Source organism: Erpetoichthys calabaricus, chromosome 7 (assembly GCF_900747795.2).
Source record: "Erpetoichthys calabaricus chromosome 7, fErpCal1.3, whole genome shotgun sequence".
NCBI classification, from domain to species: Eukaryota; Metazoa; Chordata; class Cladistia; order Polypteriformes; family Polypteridae; genus Erpetoichthys; species Erpetoichthys calabaricus.
In genome coordinates this window covers 69,352,144-69,375,431 of record NC_041400.2, presented here as the reverse complement: position 1 = coordinate 69,375,431, position 23,288 = coordinate 69,352,144, and the positions used below count along the sequence as shown (strand labels likewise).

Below are 23,288 nucleotides of genomic sequence, written 5' to 3'. Positions count from 1 at the left end.
GGTATACCGCCCAGCACTAACACACACACACAAATTATACTGAGCACCTGGCCAGAGAGAACGACTGAAGGAGGAGGCAGAATGTCAGGTTAAGTTAAAAGCCTTCCTGAACTGATGAGTTTTAAGTTGTTTTTTAAAAGAATGAATGGAGTCAGCTGATGTATTTAATTTTGGGAGGACATTTCAAAGTGTTGGCACTATACAGCTAAAGGCCCTGTCACCCTTAGAGTACAGGTTAGCATGTGGGGCACATCAAAATTGCCAGACTCAGAGGACCTTAGTGGGCAATCAGGAGCATAGTGACTGAGAAGGTCACTTATGTAGTCCAGTGCAAGGCCATTTAAAGTTTTGTAGGCTATTAATAAAATTTTGCATTCAGTCCTGTAAGACACAGGGAGCCAGTGGAGCTGAAGCAGAATGAGTATTATATGCTTTCTGTTGCTGGTCCATGTTAGGACTCTAGCAGCAGAGTTTTGAATCAACTGGAGCTATGATGCAAGATTAGAAGTGGCACCTGCCTGTAAGGAGTTACAATAATAAACGCTGGATGTGATAAAAGCATAAACAAGTTTTCTCAGCATTAGAAAAGGGAGAAATGAGAGAACATGGGATATGTTGTGGAGGTGAAAGTAAGAAAGTTTCTTAATGTAGTTTATGTGGGAAGAATAAGAAAGAGAGAAATCCAAACTGACACCAAGATTCCTTGCAAGGCTGAATGAGATCACCATCAAGAGTGACTGAGAAACAGATTCAGAAAGCATTCAGAAAGTAGTCTTGGCTGGTCTGGGTCCAAGTGAAGTTGGTAGCATCACACTACTGCAGATATTTTGTTCACACATTCATACTACAAACCTTTCATCCCATATTACTCCCAAAGGCTGTCTGTTGGAATTAGACCTGGGAACTGTGAGACAACTGGAGTTAACTGATGTCACTATCAAATTTATGGAACCAGCTTTGAGAAGATGCATGCTTTGTAACAGGGTACAGTATCCTGCTAGAAGTAGCCAATTGAAAAAGGTAGATTGTTGCCCTAAAGGAATGCAAATGGTCAACAACCATGCTTAGCCATTCAGTTATATTCAGATGAACTGAGCTGATATTAAAAGGCTTAATGTGTGCCAAAACAACATTCCTCACACCACTACCTTACCACCACCACCAGTCTATGCTGTTGATACAAGGCAGGGTGGATTTTATGAATGTAAATATTGTACTTTTCTGTATGCATACATTTTTATTGGTATAAAGACAAGCATTTTTCTATATAATATTGTTTGCTATATTTAAATAAACTCAAAAGGAAAAAATTGGCATTACATCTCCAATGTAGTTGCTTAACCCAGAGCTCTCATGTATTGCAATTCTAATCAAAGTTTCATCTATACAGGCATTAGAATATTTACAAATACAAAAGCAAACTTTTTTGTTGTCAGTTTTATTGAAATACCATAAATTTGTTTGGATAGAGGATGGGTCCCTGCTGGCCAGGGTAAAAAGGCTTTTAGATTTGCATGAAAGATGCTGTCATGTAGTCCCAGTATTATGAGAGATTAACTATGCAGAGAGCTGCCTGTTTCTTAAAATTCAAGGTTACTTTTTTCAGCAAAAGTCTGACATCATTGAAATCATGGTTAAATATGGACTGGTTTTTCAAGAGTTGTCTCGATATATTGCTCCTAGTTCATTCAGAATTTCCTGTTTATTGTACTCCATTATTTCCAGTGTATGTGTGGGTGGGTGAGGTAGGATTTTTATTAAACTGATAGACTTTTGTGTAGAATAAGAGCCTCTAACTAGAGCTAACTTAAATGTCAATGAAATGACTGCTCTAAATTGTCATTTAAAATTCAAAAACAGGTGGGAGGGTACTGTTGAACTGCAAATAACTTGAGAAATTGAGGATGCAAAAAAATGCCAAAAGTTCAACTATCTCTAAGATCAAGTTTTATTAATTTTGTGTTTTTAAATGATTACATATGTGTCTGTGTGCAAGTTTTATTGTTTTGTTTTTTTTGTTTTTTTTTTTAATTTTTCTGATGTCAAAAATTAAATGTAAAAATCTTTAGGTGTACCTTGTATGTGCTATTTTGGAAATGTTGATGCATTAAATTCTTCTTTCATAAACAATTTATTAAAAGAATAAAATTATTTAAATAATTAAGTCAGCTTAACTTTTAGAGCAGTTAATTTTTTTGTCTCAGTATGATGATCAGCTGAAATAATAATAAATTAATAGCACTAAATATCAGCTAGATGGCAGCAACATGTCAGTAGTGTGCCTTATTGAAATTGTTAGGAAAGAATGGCACTTTATTTATTTAGAACCTATATTACCATATTGTTACCTTACTGTATTCTATACTACTTACCGTGTTCTATAAAATAGATTGTGTGATGCTTAAACAAGAGACAGAAATTCAAAAAGTACCGCACCTTCTTCCAGAACATTTTGCAGTTATTTGCGGGAACAGTCTATCTTTGAATATAGGCTAATACAATTTTTGATTTTGTATGTACAGTATAAATGCCTAGAAGAAAATAAAAACTAAATATTTAAGTGTATATTAAGTGTAAAAGAACAAGATTTTTGTGTTTGATGCTCAAAACTCTTTAACGGTTAATCATATCAAAACCCATTCCATCTTTTCTTAGAGCTCATTTCACGACCAGCAAAAAAGATCTTACTTTTTTTGTCTATTGCAAATTATAAGCAAGCAAAACATTTGTGATGAAATTTGTGCTTGAGCTGGTGTAATAAATGTCTTTTGACATTGGAGGAGTGAGAAGGGGTAGACACCTTGTGGTAATTCATCATTGTTCTATGAATTAATCTTTGCTAGAAAATGACTTATGTTTTTCTAAATCTTACTCTTAATTTCACAGTAAACTTTCACAGAGGCTTAAAAAGCTTGGATGTACTAGATGCTAAATAAAGCTAAAAAAAATTTCTTTCTTCCATGATGACAAGATCATGGTATCAGATCTGCTTTTTATTTTATTTATGCAAATAATATATATTTTATTATTCTTCCAGGTGAAGAACAGAACAGCTAGTGTATATACAGTTAATTATATTTAATATGTACTGTATGTAAATAAATACTAAATGTAGATACAGTATATGTTGCATGGTACTGTATGTATCATTTGTGTTTGTTGCTATTATATTATTATCAACTGTTCTTAGGAAACATGCAAGTAAGAATTTCATTTTATTGTGTAAAGTCACAAATTTGTGCACACTATTTACACATTAGTTAACTGGAATTTATTAATTTTTCTCACTGATTTTTAAGCACTATTTTTTAGTCATTCTCTCTGTGATATCATCACAGAATTGTTTTGATTTCCTTCAAACAGTGGTGTTTTCCACAGATTAAAACAATGGGAACGGTCCTTTTTGTGGATTAGCCAGCTAGTACTATGTACGACATGCCTGAGCATAGCAAAGTGTCTGAACCTTGATATGCAACTCTTCTTTAAGTCTTTGTTTCTTTCTTGTATAATTCTAAAGTAAAATTAATCAGTCTATGGAAATTCTTCAGGTAATGTTTAAATTTAACAAACTAAATTAAAAATACTTACAAATGTACAGTGAAGAATCATTTATTTTCCCTTAGGCAGGGCCACCAGGTTATGCAGTATTGTTGGAGGTAAGATGGTATGGCCAAAATCATTCAATGAACATTCAATATACTCTTATGAGAAAAATCACAATCTGAAGTTGAAGTTCATTTGTTGAGTGATAGGAATACCATCTGGCCAGTAGAAGACAGCAAATGGTCCTAAGCAATAAAAAAAATGGGGTCATATTGCCTTTTTAAAGGCAGGAACTTGCAGTAGGCCAGTTAAAAACCTCTCTACTGGGTGCTTAAGGAATGTGCTGTCTCTTTAAGACAGGTATCTGGGGACATACATTGAAGACCATGCACTTCATTTTAAAACACATTTGTGGCACTGGTTAGCAAACATTTGAGTGGATGGGTTTATTGGGTGATTGGCCCTGAATCCTAAAGTTGAAAGGGCAATAGCAATAGAAAAGTCACAAATTTAATTTAGGTCATTGAATTAACTAATTGGGCCAGTATAATCACAAACATTCATAAAACTGAAATATCTTTATCATCATCTTTAAAACATTGATTCATGATTCCTGTTTAGTGTATTCATGCCACAATACCACCTTCTGCTTCATACATGATGTCTGAGAGTTTGTCAAATGATGTAGTGAGAGAGGTATGTGACATTGTGTGTTTTACAAACAAAGTCAGGCTTAGAGGGGGTGTAGGGGAGTGTGGTATTGCGGCAGAGCAGCTCTGGAGGTAAATGGACATATTGGCTGTCTATGTATTCATGTGCGGTTCAGCTGCTTGTCAAATTAGAGCCCCAGGATCTGCAATTAGCACACCTGCATTACTATCAGCTTAAAAGGAGCCTGAACAGGATAGCGAAGGAGAATCAGATTGGTAACCAAAGGCACAGCCAGGAAGTGCAAGTCAGTGCAGTATTGAGAAGGCAGGCGGTCAGTGACTCCACAGAGGACTGAACTTATTAACCTATTTATTATTGGTTATATCCTCCAACGAAAAACACCTGTTTTTATAGTGGATTATTTATTGATTTTATTTATTATGAAGAAGATGGAACTGCACTTTATTTATTATTAATTCATGAGTAGTTAAATGTCAACAGTTTTGCACCAACCTGTGCAGTTATGTGTCCTCATTACCCTAGGACATCTCAGTACATGACTATCGACAGTCCTGGGTTCAACAGGGACATGGCAACTGTAGCCAAACCAGACCATCACAAACAAGAAATTCAGCACACATAAATGCTTAGAGAGTTAGGAGCAAATATGGGGACTGTCATCAAACAATTCATATAGATGGTAGTGATCAATGAAGAGTGATACTGCTGTCATGTTTATCAGTTAGATTTGTTTTGCCTTAACTGTGTCTACCCTGCTGCTCTAGTGGGGTGATTATTGTTGCTGTTGTTATGTTTGTTTTATGAAACATGAAACACTACAAATAAACATTTCATGCAAGCAATTTACACCCATCTTAAGCATTGTTTTATTTTTGTGCTCTAAAGGATCTACTTATATTGAGGCAGGTATAGTAAGGTAGATGAAGTAAGCCCTTATACCATATGCTATTTTAAGAAGGTCTATCTTGTAAACAGCAACTATAAAGGCAATTCAACTGCCTATAATTTTATACCTCCTGAAAGTTTGTCTTTTGTGTATCAGCACAGTAGCCACAGACGTGAGCTAAAACAAATTTCAGTTGTGCATTTATATATGTGTATTTTTTAGACCGTTCATAGAGACCATAGTTCTTAACTCATCTAATGGAAAAGTGCTGTTTGACATGCTCCATTGCCGATTTTAGTAATGTTTTTGTTGTTCTTCTTTCCACACAGCACTAAGTCAGTGAGCCGCTTCCACACTCCCTTCATAGTGGAAAAGAATCAACTTCTATGCCAGCTCCGTGAGCAGCTCATCTTGGACTGTGGAGATGCCTGGGTTACATTTCTGCTGTAGGTATTGCTTCTGAGCTAATTTATTCAGGTTCTTTAATATTTGCCACATTCCTTCTGTTTTTGTGTCAACTCACTACTCAGCTTACTAAAGAATTTTTGTCAGGCAGAAGTTAATAACCAACATCAATTAATTTATAAATTTAAGAGACAGTGAAACTGCATCACTCTCCGTGTAGGATCTCTATGACAGGTTACTCACTGACTTGCAGCTATGTTTAATTTCACTGTTCATCTCAGTTTACCACCAATGGAGGGTTTCACAAGAGTTTCCTCTTGTGCCCTTAAGGGACGGTAGTAGGACAAAGAATAAACAATGTAAACCTCTCAGCATCACTTATCAGTCAGACAGAGACACTGGTTTAAAGCTGTCTCTTGAAATTAGATTTACTTGTATCTTCAAAACCAATAGCAGCAAATATACAGTAATACAAAGAATCTCACAGCTTTTGTTGGCTAAGTCCTCTTACACTTCCATCAGAAACAACAAGACACTGATGGCACATTCCCAGATGGCCCAGTTCCTTATTTACAGAGTATATATCAGGGCTCATCAAATGGTGGCCTTCGGGCCTTGGCCAGCCCTTAAAAAATGATCTGGCCCATTAAAATGTATTTATCACTGCATATCGGCTTGTTTCTGAGCACCAATGCACAAAATTCAAACTCCTTGAATAGAAAATGGCTTGTTCTCTTTGCCCAGACCCTGCTGTCACACCAGATTTTAGATGCCTCTGAACAGCGTACCTTGAAGCTTTCTTTAGGGGCTGAGGTTCCACTACTCTGGTTTTTCAACTAACAAATATCTACAAATATGTCTTTCTCAACCTTTTAAAAGAGAAGAGTCGACAATGAAAATAGGCAGTTTAATAATAATTGGACCGAGAAATATCTATTTTCACTTGTTTTAACAAAACCAGTGTGTCTGCTCTGTAATGAGTCTATTGTTGTCATGAAAGAATACAATTTGATAAGGCATTTTAATACAACAAATTCAAAATTGACACAAATTTTCTAGCAGGCTCAGATGTTCATTGTCGCAAATTGCAAAGTCTAATAATGAGCTGTGAAAGCAGACAAGCTATTCTGGTTCGATTATGTTCTGAGCAAGAAAGGATATGGCAGCCTCCCTCCATGTAGCATGGATTCTTGAAAGAAAGAAAAAAAAATGTTAATTGACTCAGAGTCTGTGAAAGAATGAGTGTTAGCTAATATAGAGGAGGTAGTGACAGATAACAAAGTAAGCCATCCATTCATAAAATACCAATGTCCAATACCACATTCATGACAAGAGTTGAAGTACTGGCAAGTGATGTTTTTAGACAGATAGATAGATACTTTATTAATCCCAAGGGGAAATTCAGCATACTCCAGCAGCAGCATACTGATACAAAAAAACAATATTAAATTAAAGAGTAATAAAAATTCAGGTAAAAACAGACAATAACCTTGAATAATGTTAACATTTACCCCCCCGGGTGGAATTGAAGAGTCACATAGTTTGGGGGAGGAACTTCAGTCTGTCGCTGAAGCTGCTCCTCTGTCTGGAGATGACACTGTTTAGTGGATGCAGTGGATTCTCCATAATTGATAGGAGCCTGCTGAGCGCCCGTCGCTCTGCCACAGATGTCAAACTGTCCAGCTCCATGCCTACAATAGAGCCTGCTTTCCTCACCAGTTTGTCCAGGCATGAGGTGTCCTTCTTAATGCTGCCTCCCCAGCACACCACCGCGTAGAAGAGGGCACTCGCCACAACCGTCTGATAGAACACCTGCAGCATCTTATTACAGATGTTGAAGGATGCCAATCTTCTAAGGAAGTATAGCCGGCTCTGTCCTGTCTTGCACAGAGAATCAGTATTGGCAGTCCAGTCCAATTTATCATCCAGCTGCACTCCCAGGTATTTCTAGGTCTGTACCCTCTGCACACAGTCACTGCTGATGATCACGGGGTCCAGGAGGGGCCTGAGCCTCCTAAAATCCACCACCAGCTCCTTGGTTTTGCTGGTGTTCAGGTGTAGGTGGTTTGAGTCGTACCATTTAACAAAGTCATTGATTAGGTCCCTATACTCCTTCTCTTGCACACTCCTGATGCAGCCCACGATAGCAGTGTCGTCAGCAAACTTTTTCACATGGCAGGACTCCGAGTTGTATTGGAAGTCTTTAATTTTTTAATTAAAAAGTCTTCAAATTTAAAACCCTTTTAGAAAGATTGAAAAAGGCTGATGTAATGTTGCTAGCTGTTGACAAATCCGCTGATATCAGTGACATTGCACAATTATGTCTTTTTTTTATCTTTTATTGAATTTATTAAAATCATGTAACATTCCACACAATCAAGTCAAACGTAACAAAACTAAATTCAATTCAACCCCTACTCATGAGAAAGACAGCCAGAGTAAAACTTTTGAGAGTAGTAAAGAGAGAAAGAGAGAGTCTTTCTCCTCAATATAAATGCTTATTCTAAAATATTATTGTCTGGCTCCTTACCAGGGTTTTAAAATGTTTTGAACAGATCCTCTAAGTGAGAATTTTATTTTTTTCCAATTTCAAATAGTATATATCATCAGTTACCCACTGACTTAAAAGAGGTTGATTAGGGTTTATCCAGTTGAGCAGCTAGGTCTGTACATGAGATTTTTTTATGAGGAGTGCTTTTGCAAAGACTTGTTCAGCCTAATTGATTCTGTGGACATGTGTGCTTTATACACATAACTAGTTGAGATCTTTAATTGATTGATTGATTGATTGTAATCTGTGTGCCACACAGGCACACAGCTAATGTGTGGGAACCAGAATTCTGGCTGGGTTATAGGGGATCAGATGTGCGTTTCTCTCAATGACATACAAATCAATTTATAACTTTTATGTAATGTGTTTTTTTTTCTGTTTTTTTGGTTGATACTCTGTCTCTCTCCATTAAAATGAAACTACCATAAAAATTAGAGACTTAGAGAATTAGTTCATGTCTTTGTAAGTGAGCAAACTTACAAATTCAGCTGGGGATAAAATACTTATTTCCCCCACTGTATGGTCCTCTGTCTCCAAGACAACATTGCCACTTATTCTTCTCTCTGAAAAGTGTTTTCAGAGCTTGTAAGCTTGTGCCATTCGTGTCTAGAGGCCATAATGAGGTGTAACACAGAAACTGAGGTTATAAAAGGTGCTCTTGTGCCATCATCCAAAGTTCATAAAACTATCATCTTGTTTCTAAAATCAGTTTTAGCTGTTGCTGCTGATATCATAAATGGGAGCCAACAATGCAGAATGTTTGTATAACTTCAAAACAGCTTTTGAAACCATCTATACTTAATGGTAGCAGTTCTACATTATACATTTGATATAAACTCAATACCTTAGATTCACAGAGATTATATGAAAAACATTCAGCTAGGAGTTGGTTTCGTCCGTTTATAGGAGATGGACGTCTGAAGCAGAGCTCCGCTAGCAGCGGCTTTATTTTTCCACGTATTTCATATTATTTAGAGGTATCCTGTATTTAACCCGACCAAAGAACTTCCACTACAATATACAAGCATGAGTAACAAGAAGAAAAGTCAGAAAGAACCAGAAAAGAAACTTAAACCTGCATCAAAGTCCGGACAGACTTCCGGCCTGAGTGCAAGTGTAAGGTATGGCCTCACGGAGACTGACCTGGAACAGGCAGAAGAGTGCGCAGAATTCCTGGGACCCCGCTCCATTGTATCGTCTCCAGTCGAGAGTGAAAATGGGAGCGAAGGCGCAAGTGATACAGGTCGCGAGGGATCGCCGATTTCTGAGGATCATTCGAGACTAGAAAGGGCTCTGCAGGACGTGCTCTCATCTACTCATCGCGAGCCTATAACAGGAGCTGCATTTTCACTTGCGGAGCACGAAAGCCGAAGCGAACTGTCCGAACTGAAAGAGATGATCGCTACACAGTCAACTGCCATGGTTATGGCCATGAAGGAGCTTAAGAATGAGCTTAAGAAAGATAACACAAATGATCTTAAGAAGGTGGCCATTGAGCTCAAGAAGGATAACAAAGATAAGGAAACGCGTTTATTTAAACATTTTGACGTGAACTTTAAAGCTATGTTGGAGAAATTAGTGGAACACATTGAAGAAACTAATTCCAAACTGAAAAGGCTTGATGATCATATTAATGACGTTTCAGATCAGCTGGAAGACGTTAAGCAGGGACTCACAGCTCGAGTGGAAACAGCGGAACAACTGGCATCTAACGCCGATGAAAAAGCCACAGCTGCGAACTCGGAATGCAAAAAACTTGGAGACAGACTTGCAGCCCTGGAGGATGGGTGCAGAAGAAATAATATAAGAATTGAGGGTATACCTAAGAAACGAGAAAGCTCAAGCCCAGTGAAATTTGCAGTAGAATTACTATCTAAAATAATTGGAGATGACTTTAAACTCGACAATGAGATAGCCACGGCTTATCGCACAAAGACACCAAGCGCCTTTAAACCTAGGTCTTTTATTGTCCGCTTCGAGCGACTAAGATGTAAGCTTGATGTGATGGCACTTCTCAGACACAAGCAAGAGATTATATTCGAAAATAATCTTATTCGTATTTTTCCCGACTTCTCACCATCAACAGCTGCAAAACGCAGATCCTACATCGACATTAAAAGGATGCTACGGGAAGCCGATATCAAATACAGCCTCTTGTATCCTGCCAAACTGAAAGTGGAAGTTCAAGATCGACATTATATTTTCTTCAGCAAAGAAGAAGCTGAAAAAGAATTAAAGAAGCTGTTTCCGACACTTTTTTGAAAGTTAATTAAAGAGCCGTATTCTATCAAGGCACGGGAAGGACCTATGATCTGATCGCTGGATCCATGTTTAAAGAGACTGGTATTATAATTATACATCCCTTATTTTCTTTTTTTTTTTTTTTTTTTTTTTATCTAGACTTTATATGTTATATGTTTATGTTTTAATCAGAGTTATAGAGTTATAGACGTGAGTGTGAAAATGTGGAAGTGATTAAAGTAGGATTCGTTTTATTTATTTTTTTTTTATTTTACTATACCTTAAAGTAGACTGTTTAACTTCATACCCTTGGTTTATTGCTTGTTCTACTATTTATATAATTACCATTATACTATTACAGTAGGAATTACCAGGTTTATCCTAGACTAGTTTTTAAAATCATTCCCAGGGTTGTTTTTTTTTTTTTTTAAATCTTAATATCTTAACTTAAAAGCGCTGAAGATTATTTCAAGCTTAAATATTGTTAATGAGAACATTTTCGGCAGATAGTATTAAGAATTTAACTGCAAAAGATATCTCTGTTTTAATTCTGTAACGCCGCTGCAGGGGGGGGTTTGTTTTGTTTTGGACGTGCTCTGTCTCTTCGTATGTCAGAGGACTGGAACATCGCGAAGTGGGATCTAGCCTCATGTGGGGAGGCAAAATGGGGGGGTGGGGGGATAAAGGGGGGAGAGAAGGAGAGCAGGTTATATCTAATCTATTCTTGTAATCCTTATAATTATAAATATCAATGCAACAATAGGCTAAAATGCAACAACTCATGGGGAATCTTGAAACTAAGATTAAAACTGCCATATTACCAATTAAAACTATAAATGACATTAAAAACTCAGAATCAATGTCTCCATGATGGGACAGTTAACTTTGTGAGCTGGAATGTTAAAGGCCTGAATCGCGAATTAAAGAGAAAGAAAGTATGCTCTCACCTAACAGGCTTAAACGCTAAAATAGTATTTTTACAGGAGACCCACTTACTAACCAAGGGTCAGTTCAGATTACAAAAAGACTGGACTGGCCAAATGTTCCATTCTAGCTTTATAAAGAAAACTAGAGGGGTGGGAATTCTCATACATAGAACAGTTCCATTTGTAGCATCAGAGGTAGTGTCGGACCCTGAAGGGAGATATGTGATGGTCATGGGCAACTTATATAACAGTAAAATGATTTTGATAAATGTTTATGCACCCAATGTTGATGATAAGGAATTCATGCAAAATCTATTTGCATCCATTCCCAATGTGAACACTCATACAATTATAATGGCTGGGAACTTTAATTGTGTTTCAAATCCACTCTTAGATAGGACTCCTGTGACAGGGGGGACGACATCTAATACTGCAAAGATAATTACACAGTTTTTAAATGATCACAACTTATCAGACCCCTGGAGGTTTCTTAACCCAAACTCAAGAACATATTCGTTCTACTCACCAGTGCATTATAGCTACTCAAGAATTGATTATTTTTTTATAGATAATAATTTCCTGCCTACAATTAAATCATGCAAATATGACACAATTGTTATCTCTGACCATGCCCCTCTAGTCTTGGAGCTAAAATCATTAAGCTCCTCAAACTCACCTCGCAGATGGCGTCTTAACCCTCTTTTATTGGCAGACGAGAACTGCGCAGAATTTATATCCAAACAAATCAGCTTCTTCCTAGAGACAAACACGTCCACAGAGGTTTCTGTAGGAACACTCTGGGAAACTCTAAAGACCTTCTTAAGAGGCCAGATTATTTCATATCTTTCCCATAGAAATAAATTAGAAACCAAGAAAGTGTCAGAGCTAAGAAATGAAATTACTAGAATAGATGAAGAACAAGCCAGGCGTCCAAGTGAAGCTCTTCACAGGAAAAGGCAGGCCCTGCATACAGAACTTAACATCTTAACAAATAAAGAAACTGAACAACTTATTTATAAGTCTAGACAGCATTACTATGAACACGGAGAAAAAGCTAATAAGTTTTAGCTCAACAAATTCATAAACAAGAAGTTCACAATGCAATACTAGTAATCACCAACAAGAATGGAGAAGAAATCATCGACCATAATAAAATAATGCACACATTTAGAGATTACTATAAGTCTTTATATTCCACTGAGCCCAAAGAAGACAACATGCAATCTAATGCATTTCTGGATAATTCACAAATACCACAAATAGATGCTTTAAGTGCTGAGGAACTGGATAAACCTCTAACGCTAACAGAATTACTAGACGCTATAAAGTCACTACAAAGCGGGAAATCATCAGGCCCTGATGGTTACCCCGTAGAGTTTTATAAGAAATTCTCCACTCAGCTAGCTCCACTCTTATTGGTAACATTTACAGAAGCTAAAGACCACCAAATACTACCTCAAACATTTCGACAAGCATTAATCACCGTCTTTCCTAAACAAAATAAGGACTTGTTACAATGTGCATCATATAGACCAATTTCACTCCTGAATAATGATGTTAAGATACTCTCAAAAATCCTAGCTAGAAGGATGGAGAAAGTGCTACCCTCGGTAATATCACAAGATCAAACTGGATTTATTAAAGGCCGACATCTATCTTCAAATCTCCGACGCTTGTTTAATGTTATATATTCACCAGCAAAATCAAACACCCCAGAGATATTACTATCATTAGACGCAGAAAAGGCATTTGACATGATCGAATGGAATTACCTTTTCACTGCATTGGAGAAATTTGGGTTTGGCCCGAATATTTGTGCTTGGATCAAACTACTGTATACCAGTCCAGAAGCTTCAGTTTGTATTAATAACATTTGCTCAGACTACTTTAAACTAGAACGTGGTACCAGACAAGGATGTCCCTTGTTGCCACTGTTGTTTGCAATTGCTATTGAACCACTGGCGGTTCACTGCCGAAATTCTTATCAGATAAATGGGATTGTCAGAGAAGGACTGGAACAGAAAATTTCTCTATATGCAGATGATATGGTCTTATATATATCGGACCCAGAAAACACTGTCCCTGCTGTTTTAACAGCAGTAACAGAATTTCAAAAGATATCTGGTCTTAGAATTAATCTGAATAAAAGTATACTCTTTCCAGTGAACTCACAAGCATATAATATTAAATTAGACACCCTACCTTTTACCATAGCAGATCAGTTTAAATACCTAGGGGTAAATATCACAAGTAAACATAAAGCTCTTTATCAACAAAATTTTGGCGTCTGTATGGAAAAAATTAAGCAAGACTTGCATAGATGGTCAACCCTTCATCTCACTCTAGCCGGAAGAATTAACATTGTTAAGATGAATATCCTTCCTAAACTTCTCTTTTTATTTCAAAACATTTCAATATATATCAATAAATCGTTTTTTAAACAGTTAGATTCAATAATAACCTCATTCATTTGGAACTCAAAACACCCACGTATCCGAAGAGCGACCCTACAAAGACCTCAGGCAGAAGGTGGCATGGCTTTACCTAATTTTCAGTTTTATTACTGGGCAGCAAACATACTAGCCATAAAAACCTGGACACAAATAAATGCACATACACAGGCTTGGTCTGCAATAGAAGTAAAATCCTGTAGTACTTCTTTATATTCCCTGCTCTGCTCTCCAATAAATGAAAGTTATCACAAATATACTAATAACCCAATTGTGCTTTACTCACTCAGAATATGGAACCAAATTAGGAAGCATTTTAAGATGGAAAATCTTTTATCAGTGGCACCTCTGCAAGAGAACCACCTCTTTCAACCTTCGCAAGTATATCCAGTTTTTAATACCTGGAAAAGTTTTGGGATTAAAATGCTCAGAGATCTTTATATAGACAACATATTTACATCTTTTGAACAATTACGTTCAAAATTTATCCTCCCAGCTACACATTTCTTTTACTATCTTCAAATTAGAAATTTTGTTAAACAGAAATTGCCCGATTTCCCCCACCTTGCACCCTCCACAATGCTGGAAAAAATACTGCTCAATTCCGAGGAAACAAACACTATTTCCGCAATATATAAAATCTTATTAGAGTCCCTACCTTTCAAAGATCCAAGAGGACATTGGGAAGAAGATCTCTTAATCAATATATCAGAAAAGGAGTGGAAGGTAGCAAAGCAGAGAATTCACTCGAGTTCTATATGCGCAAAGCATAGAATTATTCAACTAAAAATTATATATTGAGCTCATCTGTCTCGCTTAAAACTGTCCAAAATGTTTCCAGGCCAGGATCCAACCTGCGAGCGCTGCAACCAAGCTCCTGCCTCACTGGGTCACATGTTCTGGGCCTGCACCAAACTAACATCATTTTGGACAAAAATTTTTAAGTGCCTCTCAGACAGCCTTAGTATCACAATCCCTCCTAACCCACTAACAGCTGTGTTTGGTGTCCTTCGAGATGGACTGGAATTGGAGAAGGACAAGCAAACGGTGATTGCATTCACTACACTCTTGGCACGCAGACTTATTTTGTTAAATTGGAAGAATCCTAATTCTCCTCTTATAAGTCAGTGGGAAACCGATGTTTTATATTATTTGAAATTGGAAAAAATCAAATTTTCAGTTAGAGGATCTGTACAAAATTTTTTCAAAACATGGCAGGATTTAATCAATATTATTTTAGAATAACAGAAATAACTATTATTGCATTTAACTCCCTTCTCCATCTCTTATTTATATAGATATTTACTTCTCCCCTTCTTTTGTCTAATGTTGCCTTATTAAAAAGCTTAAAGAAATTTTCCTTTAGCTAAGCTCTCCTTCTCAGGGGTGGGGTTTGATTTGTTTTCAAATTTGTTGGGTTATAAATTGATCTGTTTGTATGGAATGATTACAATGAAAATTAATAAAATAAAAATATTAATAACAAAATATAATGTCACACTAAGGATACATTGACATTATACTGTATGTGCATTCTGAATCAGTGTTTAGAAATGTGGCCATAGTATAATTTTATTAAAGTAGAAAAAATATGATTTAAAAAAAAAAAAAAAAGAAAACATTCAGCTAATTCTTAAGCAAACACCCAATTATTCAAAATGCAAAATACATTTTGCAGTAACCACATAACTTGACAAGAAAAGAATAAAGCATCAAAAGCAAAATAAAGTATGTTTTTAAAATCCACAATTCAGCATTATAAGAAAAGTCCTTTTCTTTCCAGAAGTTGTGCACATTGCTCCAACAGGCCACATTCATCTTTGGGAAAGTTGGAGTTTGATTCAGAAAATAGATCAAAAAATGTCAGTCTGATGTTTTCAATATTTGTGAAATGCTAATTTTGTCTTTACCAAGTGTTGACACTATAGAGATCAGAATACTTAAATGAGCCAGTTGGTGATGTTTTTTAACACTAGAACTGCCAGATGCTTTTTCAGTACTGTAACCTCCAAGGTTATGTAAAGTGGCATCTGAAATCTTTTGTTCTCACCTGTGGCCCATTAGGTCAGACTCCTGATTACATATTCCTAACGCCATACCCCCAAAAGTCACAGATAGTCTGATAAAGCTTGAGTGAATGTAAAATTAAATACAGGTAAAATTCCGTTACAACGAATATCTTTACAACGAAATTTTCATTACAACAAAGTATTTTTATGGTCCTGACAGTTTTCCCATATGACATGAGTCTATAGAAATCTCGTTACTACAAAATACATTCAGCAGATACTTTCATTACAATGAAGTGCCCAAAAGACCTTGAAATGCCTGAATGAATCATCCACAGAGCAGTTGGTTCTGTGGTCGCAGATCAACTGTGCACAACAATCCCCAAACAGAAACACTGTAAATTTTTTTTTCTTTCTTCAAACTTTCCTTATACTGTTTTTTTTGCTGTTTTTGGTTTCAGTGGTTTTCAGTGATACCTTTTGATTATTGCTCGTCAACATTTGAAAAAATCCATTGGAATTTAACTCATTGTCACCCTCCTATAGAAACAGCAGACACGAAAAAATGATAACTGTTCATATTAGAAAAAAGCTTGCCCACCCCCTAACAGAGGGCACACTACACTCCAGCCACTTCGCATCTCTGCCGCTTGCGTTGCCAAGGGGGAGGGGGGAGTATGAACGCATGCTGAGGAGATGCGGTCTGACCAGCTGCTGTCTTGCTGCTGCCTTGCTGCGTGTTCTGCTTGTCGCGCTGCGCATTGATCATTAAAAGCCTGTACAGCAGCTGTCTCTCACCGGGCGTCAAATTGTCTTCCGAGAAGATCACATATCGTCTCTTTCCAAGCCTTCCAAGATTTTTTTATAATACATATATATTAGTCACATTATCTGAGTAGAATTTCAGAGTTGCAACAACACTGGCATTTGGGGTACAGCAATTTAGGATAAGTCTAGGAAGGACAGTAGCACAGACTTTTGATGAGGTGCAAATAATGTTGTCCTTTATTGCCACAAGTGTGCAAAAACAAAAAATAAAGGACTATTTATACATATTTACAAGTTCTTCACCCTCTGTTGCTCTGCAGGAAATTAATTAAAAGACAAATGATTTTTTTCCTTCAGAGAATAAAGTTCTTCCAAATAAAATCAAAAAAGAACAATCAAATATTTACAAAAAGAATTCAATAAGCACACAGCTGACCGTGTCTCTTCCACAGCTATTACCTCCACTCCACTATTAAATCAGGTGTCTACTCTTCTAAGCACCTTATTCATATCTGCACTTCTTTCTAAATGATCAGCCAGTTGGATCAGCCTATAGTCATCCCCTAGCACATCTTAGAGCATTTTATACTCCTATGGAGATTTCCCACCAACCCAACCGATCGTTGTAACACTTGCAGAGTCCTTGTGATATTCCATGTCACAGAACATTGCCAGTCAATGTAATAACTGACTATAGCAGTTAAACGTTTGTATAGTTTAGTTATGAAAAGTGCTTTTACCTGCTGGGTAGGTGGGAAGGCTTCAGGAGCAAATGGCAGGGTGGTAGTATGGAGGCACTCCACGGGTGGAAATGTTGGCAGTTTTGCAGTGAATGAGAAGGCCTGTCACTAATTCACGTGCGTCTGCATTACTTGGTGCTATACGGATGACGAACATCCATTTGGCCGCGTGAGTCATGGCAGAGTAATGGTTGACAATGGAGGCATGTAAGCCGGATGTGCAGGGTAGCTGTGAAATCGGAAAGTCCCAGAGAAATAGTTAAAAGAAAAAAACAAAAGCAACTTCAGGAAGCTGCCTGAAGTTGGAGGTGTCTGTACATGTGTACATGTCTGTGTGCACGTGCATGCCGGCAACTACATACCCACGATTGAACAAGATGCCTGAGATATAGAGAGGCTTCCACTTAGATCAAGGCTACAGGGGTAGAAGGTCACAAGTGGCGTTGTCAATTGAATTGATTCATGCTGGTGTTGATGGTTGGCCAGGTTGGTCGGCGTGGCATATAAAACCAAGAGACACCCAAATAGGATTGTCTTTTGACCATCTGCCATAGGAGAGAGAAAGGTTAGCTGAACAAACTGAAAAGTAACCCTAGTAGAGCATTCCTGTATATAGTGTAGGGGTGTGCGATATTGGCAAAAAATTTATATCTCGATATTTTCTGGGACTTTTACAATAACAATAATTAGACAATATTTTGCATTTTTTAAAAATGTGTTTGTAAAAGTCTGTTTGATTTGGCATGGTCTTGATAATAGGATATTTATTGTAGTTTACTATTGAGATTAATCGAAACAACAGTTAAGGAAAACAGGTCTTAATTATTTACTTAAAACTGAGATAAAATAACATAAAAACATTAAAATCACAAGTCAACGTATTACTGAGATCAAACAGTGCAAGTATGAGTAAACCATTTCTAAGTGACCTACAGGAATTACTTTAAAAATTGCAATAAGACCAACAAAACTATTGTGATGAGAGCATTTTAAACAGACAATAACCTTTAATGTAAAGAAGAAGTGAATCCAAATGGAATAAAATTTCTAATCATAATTTATATACTGGGCATGAACATTACAGTCTGGACAAACATAAACTGCTCTGTAGCAAGGTGAATTGTACAGCATACAAGCAAGAACAAAAATGTAACAAGCTGTACTATTGTGTAAAAACCAAAGTTCTTCTCAAGCACGAATTGGAAAAAAACTATAGCATTTGTAAACAAGTTCTGTCATAGATTGCACAAAGATACAAAAAACCCAAACCTATAACAGTTTTAAACAAATTACTAATTTCACTGGTCAACAAGCATTTTGCTACTGGAATTCTTTCATCTGTACTTTAACAAATTTCCCTTGCTGACTCCAAATCTGAAAACCGTTTTCGTCCAGCACGTCCCGTGTTTTAGTTATGATGTTCCAGGTCTTGGACAACTAGGATGACTGGACAGTAAAGGCGATGCATTTCAGCATTTAAGAATTAAGTTTTGTTTTGAGAAAAGTGAAGCCAAAATTAAGGAAGGTGTTTTTGTTGACCCTGAAATACTTGAACTGTTGCTTGATGATGAGTTCAAAAGGAAACTGAAGCCAACTGAATCAACAACCTCATTCATGCAGGTTGTCCAGAATTTTCTTGACAGTCACAGAGCAGAGAATTATGCTGTGCTTGTGGAGAATATGCTGAAAGTACTGTATATTAACTTACGGAAGCCAGAATATCACTGAAGATGCATTTTTTACATTCTCATGTCGACTTTTTTCCACCAAATCTAAGCGATGTCAGAGATGAGCATGGGGAAAGATTTCTTCAAGATATAAAGGTGATGGACAACTGATATCAGGGAAAAATTCACTCCAAGCATGATGGATGACTGCTGTTGGTTCTTGCAAAGAGAGACAGATATGCAGTACAAGCGCAAAAGCGAGTGCCTCCAATATTTTTGGGCACACTGACCTCACTTTTATAGTGAGGTAAATTGACATAAATATGCTTTAACATGTCTCTGGTATCGTCTTCTGGTTTGGTTTCAGAATAAACACATCAAAACAATTTTGGTGGGACATAGTCCAAACTCCAGATATTGTGTTGATATATTATATTGATATTCAAAAGTGTCAAAACATCAATGATGTGTATTTCAAAACCTGATGTGCTAGCTTAATTCTGATTTCATATATGAAATCAGTGTAAAAAAACTTACTAAAGAGCTGCTCTGAAGTTCCCAGAAGCAAACAAAAATATTTTTTTGTAGACCAGTGTTTTAGGTTCTGTCCAATATTGCACAAAGCTATCATAAAAAATTAAACAACTGAGATTCTACTGAGGAAACTTCAAATTGTGTGACTGAGTCACCAGTCTGTCCACAGCATGTGGGTTCAGAGCAGCACAGTTACATGCTACAACATTTCCTCCAGTGCTGAAAGCCCTCTCTGAATGGCTGCTTGAGACAGGAATGCACAGGTACTTTCCCCAATTTGGGGAAATGTACTTCTTGTGTTTTCCACCAGTCAAGTGGATGTACATCTCTTTCCACCTCAAGTATCAAATAGCTCTTGATCTCTTTTTCAATAACAGTGTGCAGAGACTCACCTTCTCTGAATTCCTGTGTTTTTTAATAGCTGCTAAAAGTTTTTTTTTTCTTTTTCTTTTTTGCTCCCTCCCCTTTGTCATCACAGTGGGGTGAGGAGGCAGGGATCTGTAAGAAAAAAAGAAAAAAAACTTGCAGGGTTCGATTACCAGATCAATTTCACTTTGAAATTTTCAGATGATGGATCAAGTTAGTTATTCAGCTGTCTTTAACGGTAAACGATTTCTGACGTAATTTGCAGATTACCATCTTTTAAGTAACATCATTGTTTTCAAAACCAAACCACTTCCACGTGAGTGAGGGCACTGTTTGCTCGCTCATTTTAAGTAGCTAAATTTCTCAATATAGAGTTATTTCTTTTGTTTCACTGATTTTCCTATATTTTTGTGCTTGTGCCATTATCTTCACTTTAGATTTTGATGACTGTTTTTTTCTGTCCTCTTGATTTTTGTCCAGTGAGAGGGAGGAAGAAGACTTGTTTGGTCATTTGTTTTTTGTTTTTTTTTTTCTTTTTTTATGACCTTTATTCTGACTCATTGTAATTGCTGTACATATGCACCTCCGCTTATTTTTGTTTATTGTTGTATTTATACAGTATAATCATTCTCTGTCATTGCAGAAGCCTGCATTTAATATGAAGTGCATGACATTAGATTTTGTTTCTCTTACTGGCACTTTATTAAAGACTTATTTTCTTTAGAATATTTTTTTTTTGGTTCTGTGCCTCATTTTTCATCACTAATCCGTTCAGTTACGTTACAGACACCCAGAGTTTGAGCATGTGCAGAAGTGCCAGTGCACAGGGTGTCACAGTCCTCTGATTGTTTAGATTTGTTGCATGCTCCTTCCCAACAGAAACTTACTGTACTATATCTATTCAAACTTTCCTCTCTTAACGTTTATATGTGAGGTCTCAGTCAGTCTGTTATTTTTATGGCTCTCTCCCCATTATACAAGCTTTTCCCTACATGTGTATGCTGGCACTCTACATGCCCTTTGTTCCATGATGACAGATTACAACCAGGCTCACAGTTCCATGTCTGTTGGCATGCATTTGACTATAGGCCTCCAGACAAAATGTTTGCTCCAGGACAGACTTCTACCAGAGTGCTTCTGACTGACTCTATGGAGATGCTTTGCAATTTTGAGGCACGTCTTCCTGCACAAATATCCATTTTGAAAATTAAGGAAAACTTTTTCAGCTATAAACCATTAATCTCTGAAACTGCATGAGAGACCATTACAGTATCTTAAATAAAACATGAAAATGTCCAGGAAGAAACTGTTTTTTTTTTTTTTTTTTTTTTAGAGCAGTAGTTTATTTTAATTTAACAAGTTGAAAACAAGTCAATATTACAAAATGGAAAACAATCAACGTTTAAAATAAACCCACGTGGTGCCCCTCACCCACCCGATCTCAATTTCTGTACCATATCACCACAAACCATGGTTACGCCAAATAACCACAATGCCACACACAATACAGGGAGTTCCTGCTTCATGTGGTAGCAGCTGATTTGCAGTTATGACCAGACTTGCTGGATGCTCTGCTAATCTCTGATGCAGAGAAGAAACTTTTCATTAAATATTTTTAAGAAAGTTACATTAAATTAAATAAAGTGTGCTCACACTTTTAATCATTGAAGTGTAAATGTGCTTCATTAAACAAAAAAGTAAATAGAATTTTACAATATACCAGTTAGAAATTCAAGGAATGAGCATGTGTATAGTTCAAAAAAACTTTAAGGGCTGCTGCTTCAAAATGCATGTTTTTAAAAAAAAAAAAAAAAAAAAAGTCAAATGAATTATCCTCTGCCTTTATATAAATTATTGCTTTTATTTATAATAATATGCTTATGAATTCAAGTATGATCAAAAAAGATGTGAGCATATGGAAAAATTATACACATATGTGGTGGTTTGTATATAAAAGCTTCCTGTTTTGCACTGTTAAAATACTTTTAACTTATTGTGGAATTTTTCCAATTGTTTTGTTTAAAAGAATACTTCAAAAATATTATTCACCAATATTTTTTATGTGACTTTCTTATGACTTTTTTTCTTTTTATTGTGAATGTCTTTGCAGCCACTTTGGGGAGCAATACCATGTTTTTAGGAAGGCTGTTGGTCACCTAGCAACCCTAGACTGTGTGTTCTCACTGGCGGAAGTTGCTAAACAAGGCAATTATTGCAGGTAACTATGCAATCAGATACATAAATCCATGGTTACACGAGTTGCCCTTCTTAAAATGGGACTGGTTTTGAAAGGAGAAAAAAATAATCTTCATTTGTCTACACCCACTGTGCAGATAGCTGTATAAAATAATTAATTAGAAATATTCATATTATGCAAATTGTTTCCATCTTTTTTGTGATTAAGGTGATATAATCAATTTCTGTAATTCTCTGCCTGAAATTATTTCCCTTGCTTGTCCCGGTGGTAATGTGCCTACCCAGGCATTGCCAAAAAGGGAAAAAAAATTTTTCTTTAGAACCGACTAGGGGGCTTTGCCCCCTGCTCACTTTGCTCGCCAACCACTGTGTTTGGTTTTCCGGATACACACTTTTAAGATTTTTTTTCTTTGAATTGTTGCTATTTCATTAGTTTCACTTTTATTTCAGAAGTTATGTAAAAACAATATTTGGAATCTTTCGAGTCCCAATATGCTGAATCTTTTAAATGAGGTCAGTGAGACGTGTTTAATGACTTTGTACCATAATTCAGGATAGGTTTCTCTGTTTGGAATTTCAGCACAGACAAAGCAATCTACATCATCAGCAGTTAATAATAATAAAGTAACCAATACATGCATTTGAGGTAAACCACGTTTTTGAAATACTCTGACTTAAACTTCAAAGCCTTACAATATTTACATACTTCTAACATATCACCTGTGACCATATATTCGATCTCTATACGCCTTTTAGTTATTTCTCCAAGTAATAATTTCTCTTTTTTTGCGCTAATGCGATGTTTACTTTCTTTTTTTGACACTGTCGTTTTTTTTCTGCTTTCATATTCTGTATCTTGCTCTGCATGTGTTTCACGCCTGTGTTTTTTGTGAGTCTTTTGAATTCCAGTTTTCATTATCTGTAACCTGCTCTGTATGTGTTTGGTCCCTTTCTTTTGTAAGCTCTTTATGATGTTTTACTTTGTTTCCTACTCTGTCTTTTATTTCTGACCTCGCTTTGTCCTGCTTTTTTTTCAGTGACACCAGGGGGGTATTTTCCGTACGTCGCTTAAATCATCTGAGATCAGATGCCTCATCTTGGATGAGTTAATGCCGGTGAAACTTATCCGGGATAAGTCAGTTTTTCAAACGCAGCCATGTAGTAGATTAGTCTAGCTGGATCTAATCATCCGAGATGAATGCGCACGCCCGCACTGATCGAAAAGTCCATATATATTGAGTCTAGAAAATATGATCAGCAAGTCTTTGATAGGCTGTAACAAAATGACGAAAGAACGGGCGCATTTTTTTTCACACAAGCGGAGCAGGACCTTT

At 36.6% G+C, this 23,288-nt stretch overlaps 1 protein-coding gene across 1 annotated transcript in view; it reads left to right on the top strand.

Moving 5' to 3' along the window:
• The window catches only part of LOC114654267 (mutS homolog 3 (E. coli)), a 162,163-nt gene that overhangs the window by 113,467 nt on the left and 25,408 nt on the right, over nt 1–23,288 (top strand). The window contains exons 17-18 of the mRNA XM_051929441.1: nt 5,431–5,547; nt 21,869–21,976. Coding sequence (XP_051785401.1) covers nt 5,431–5,547; nt 21,869–21,976 — 225 coding nt within the window. The remainder of the gene's footprint in view (nt 1–5,430; nt 5,548–21,868; nt 21,977–23,288) is intronic.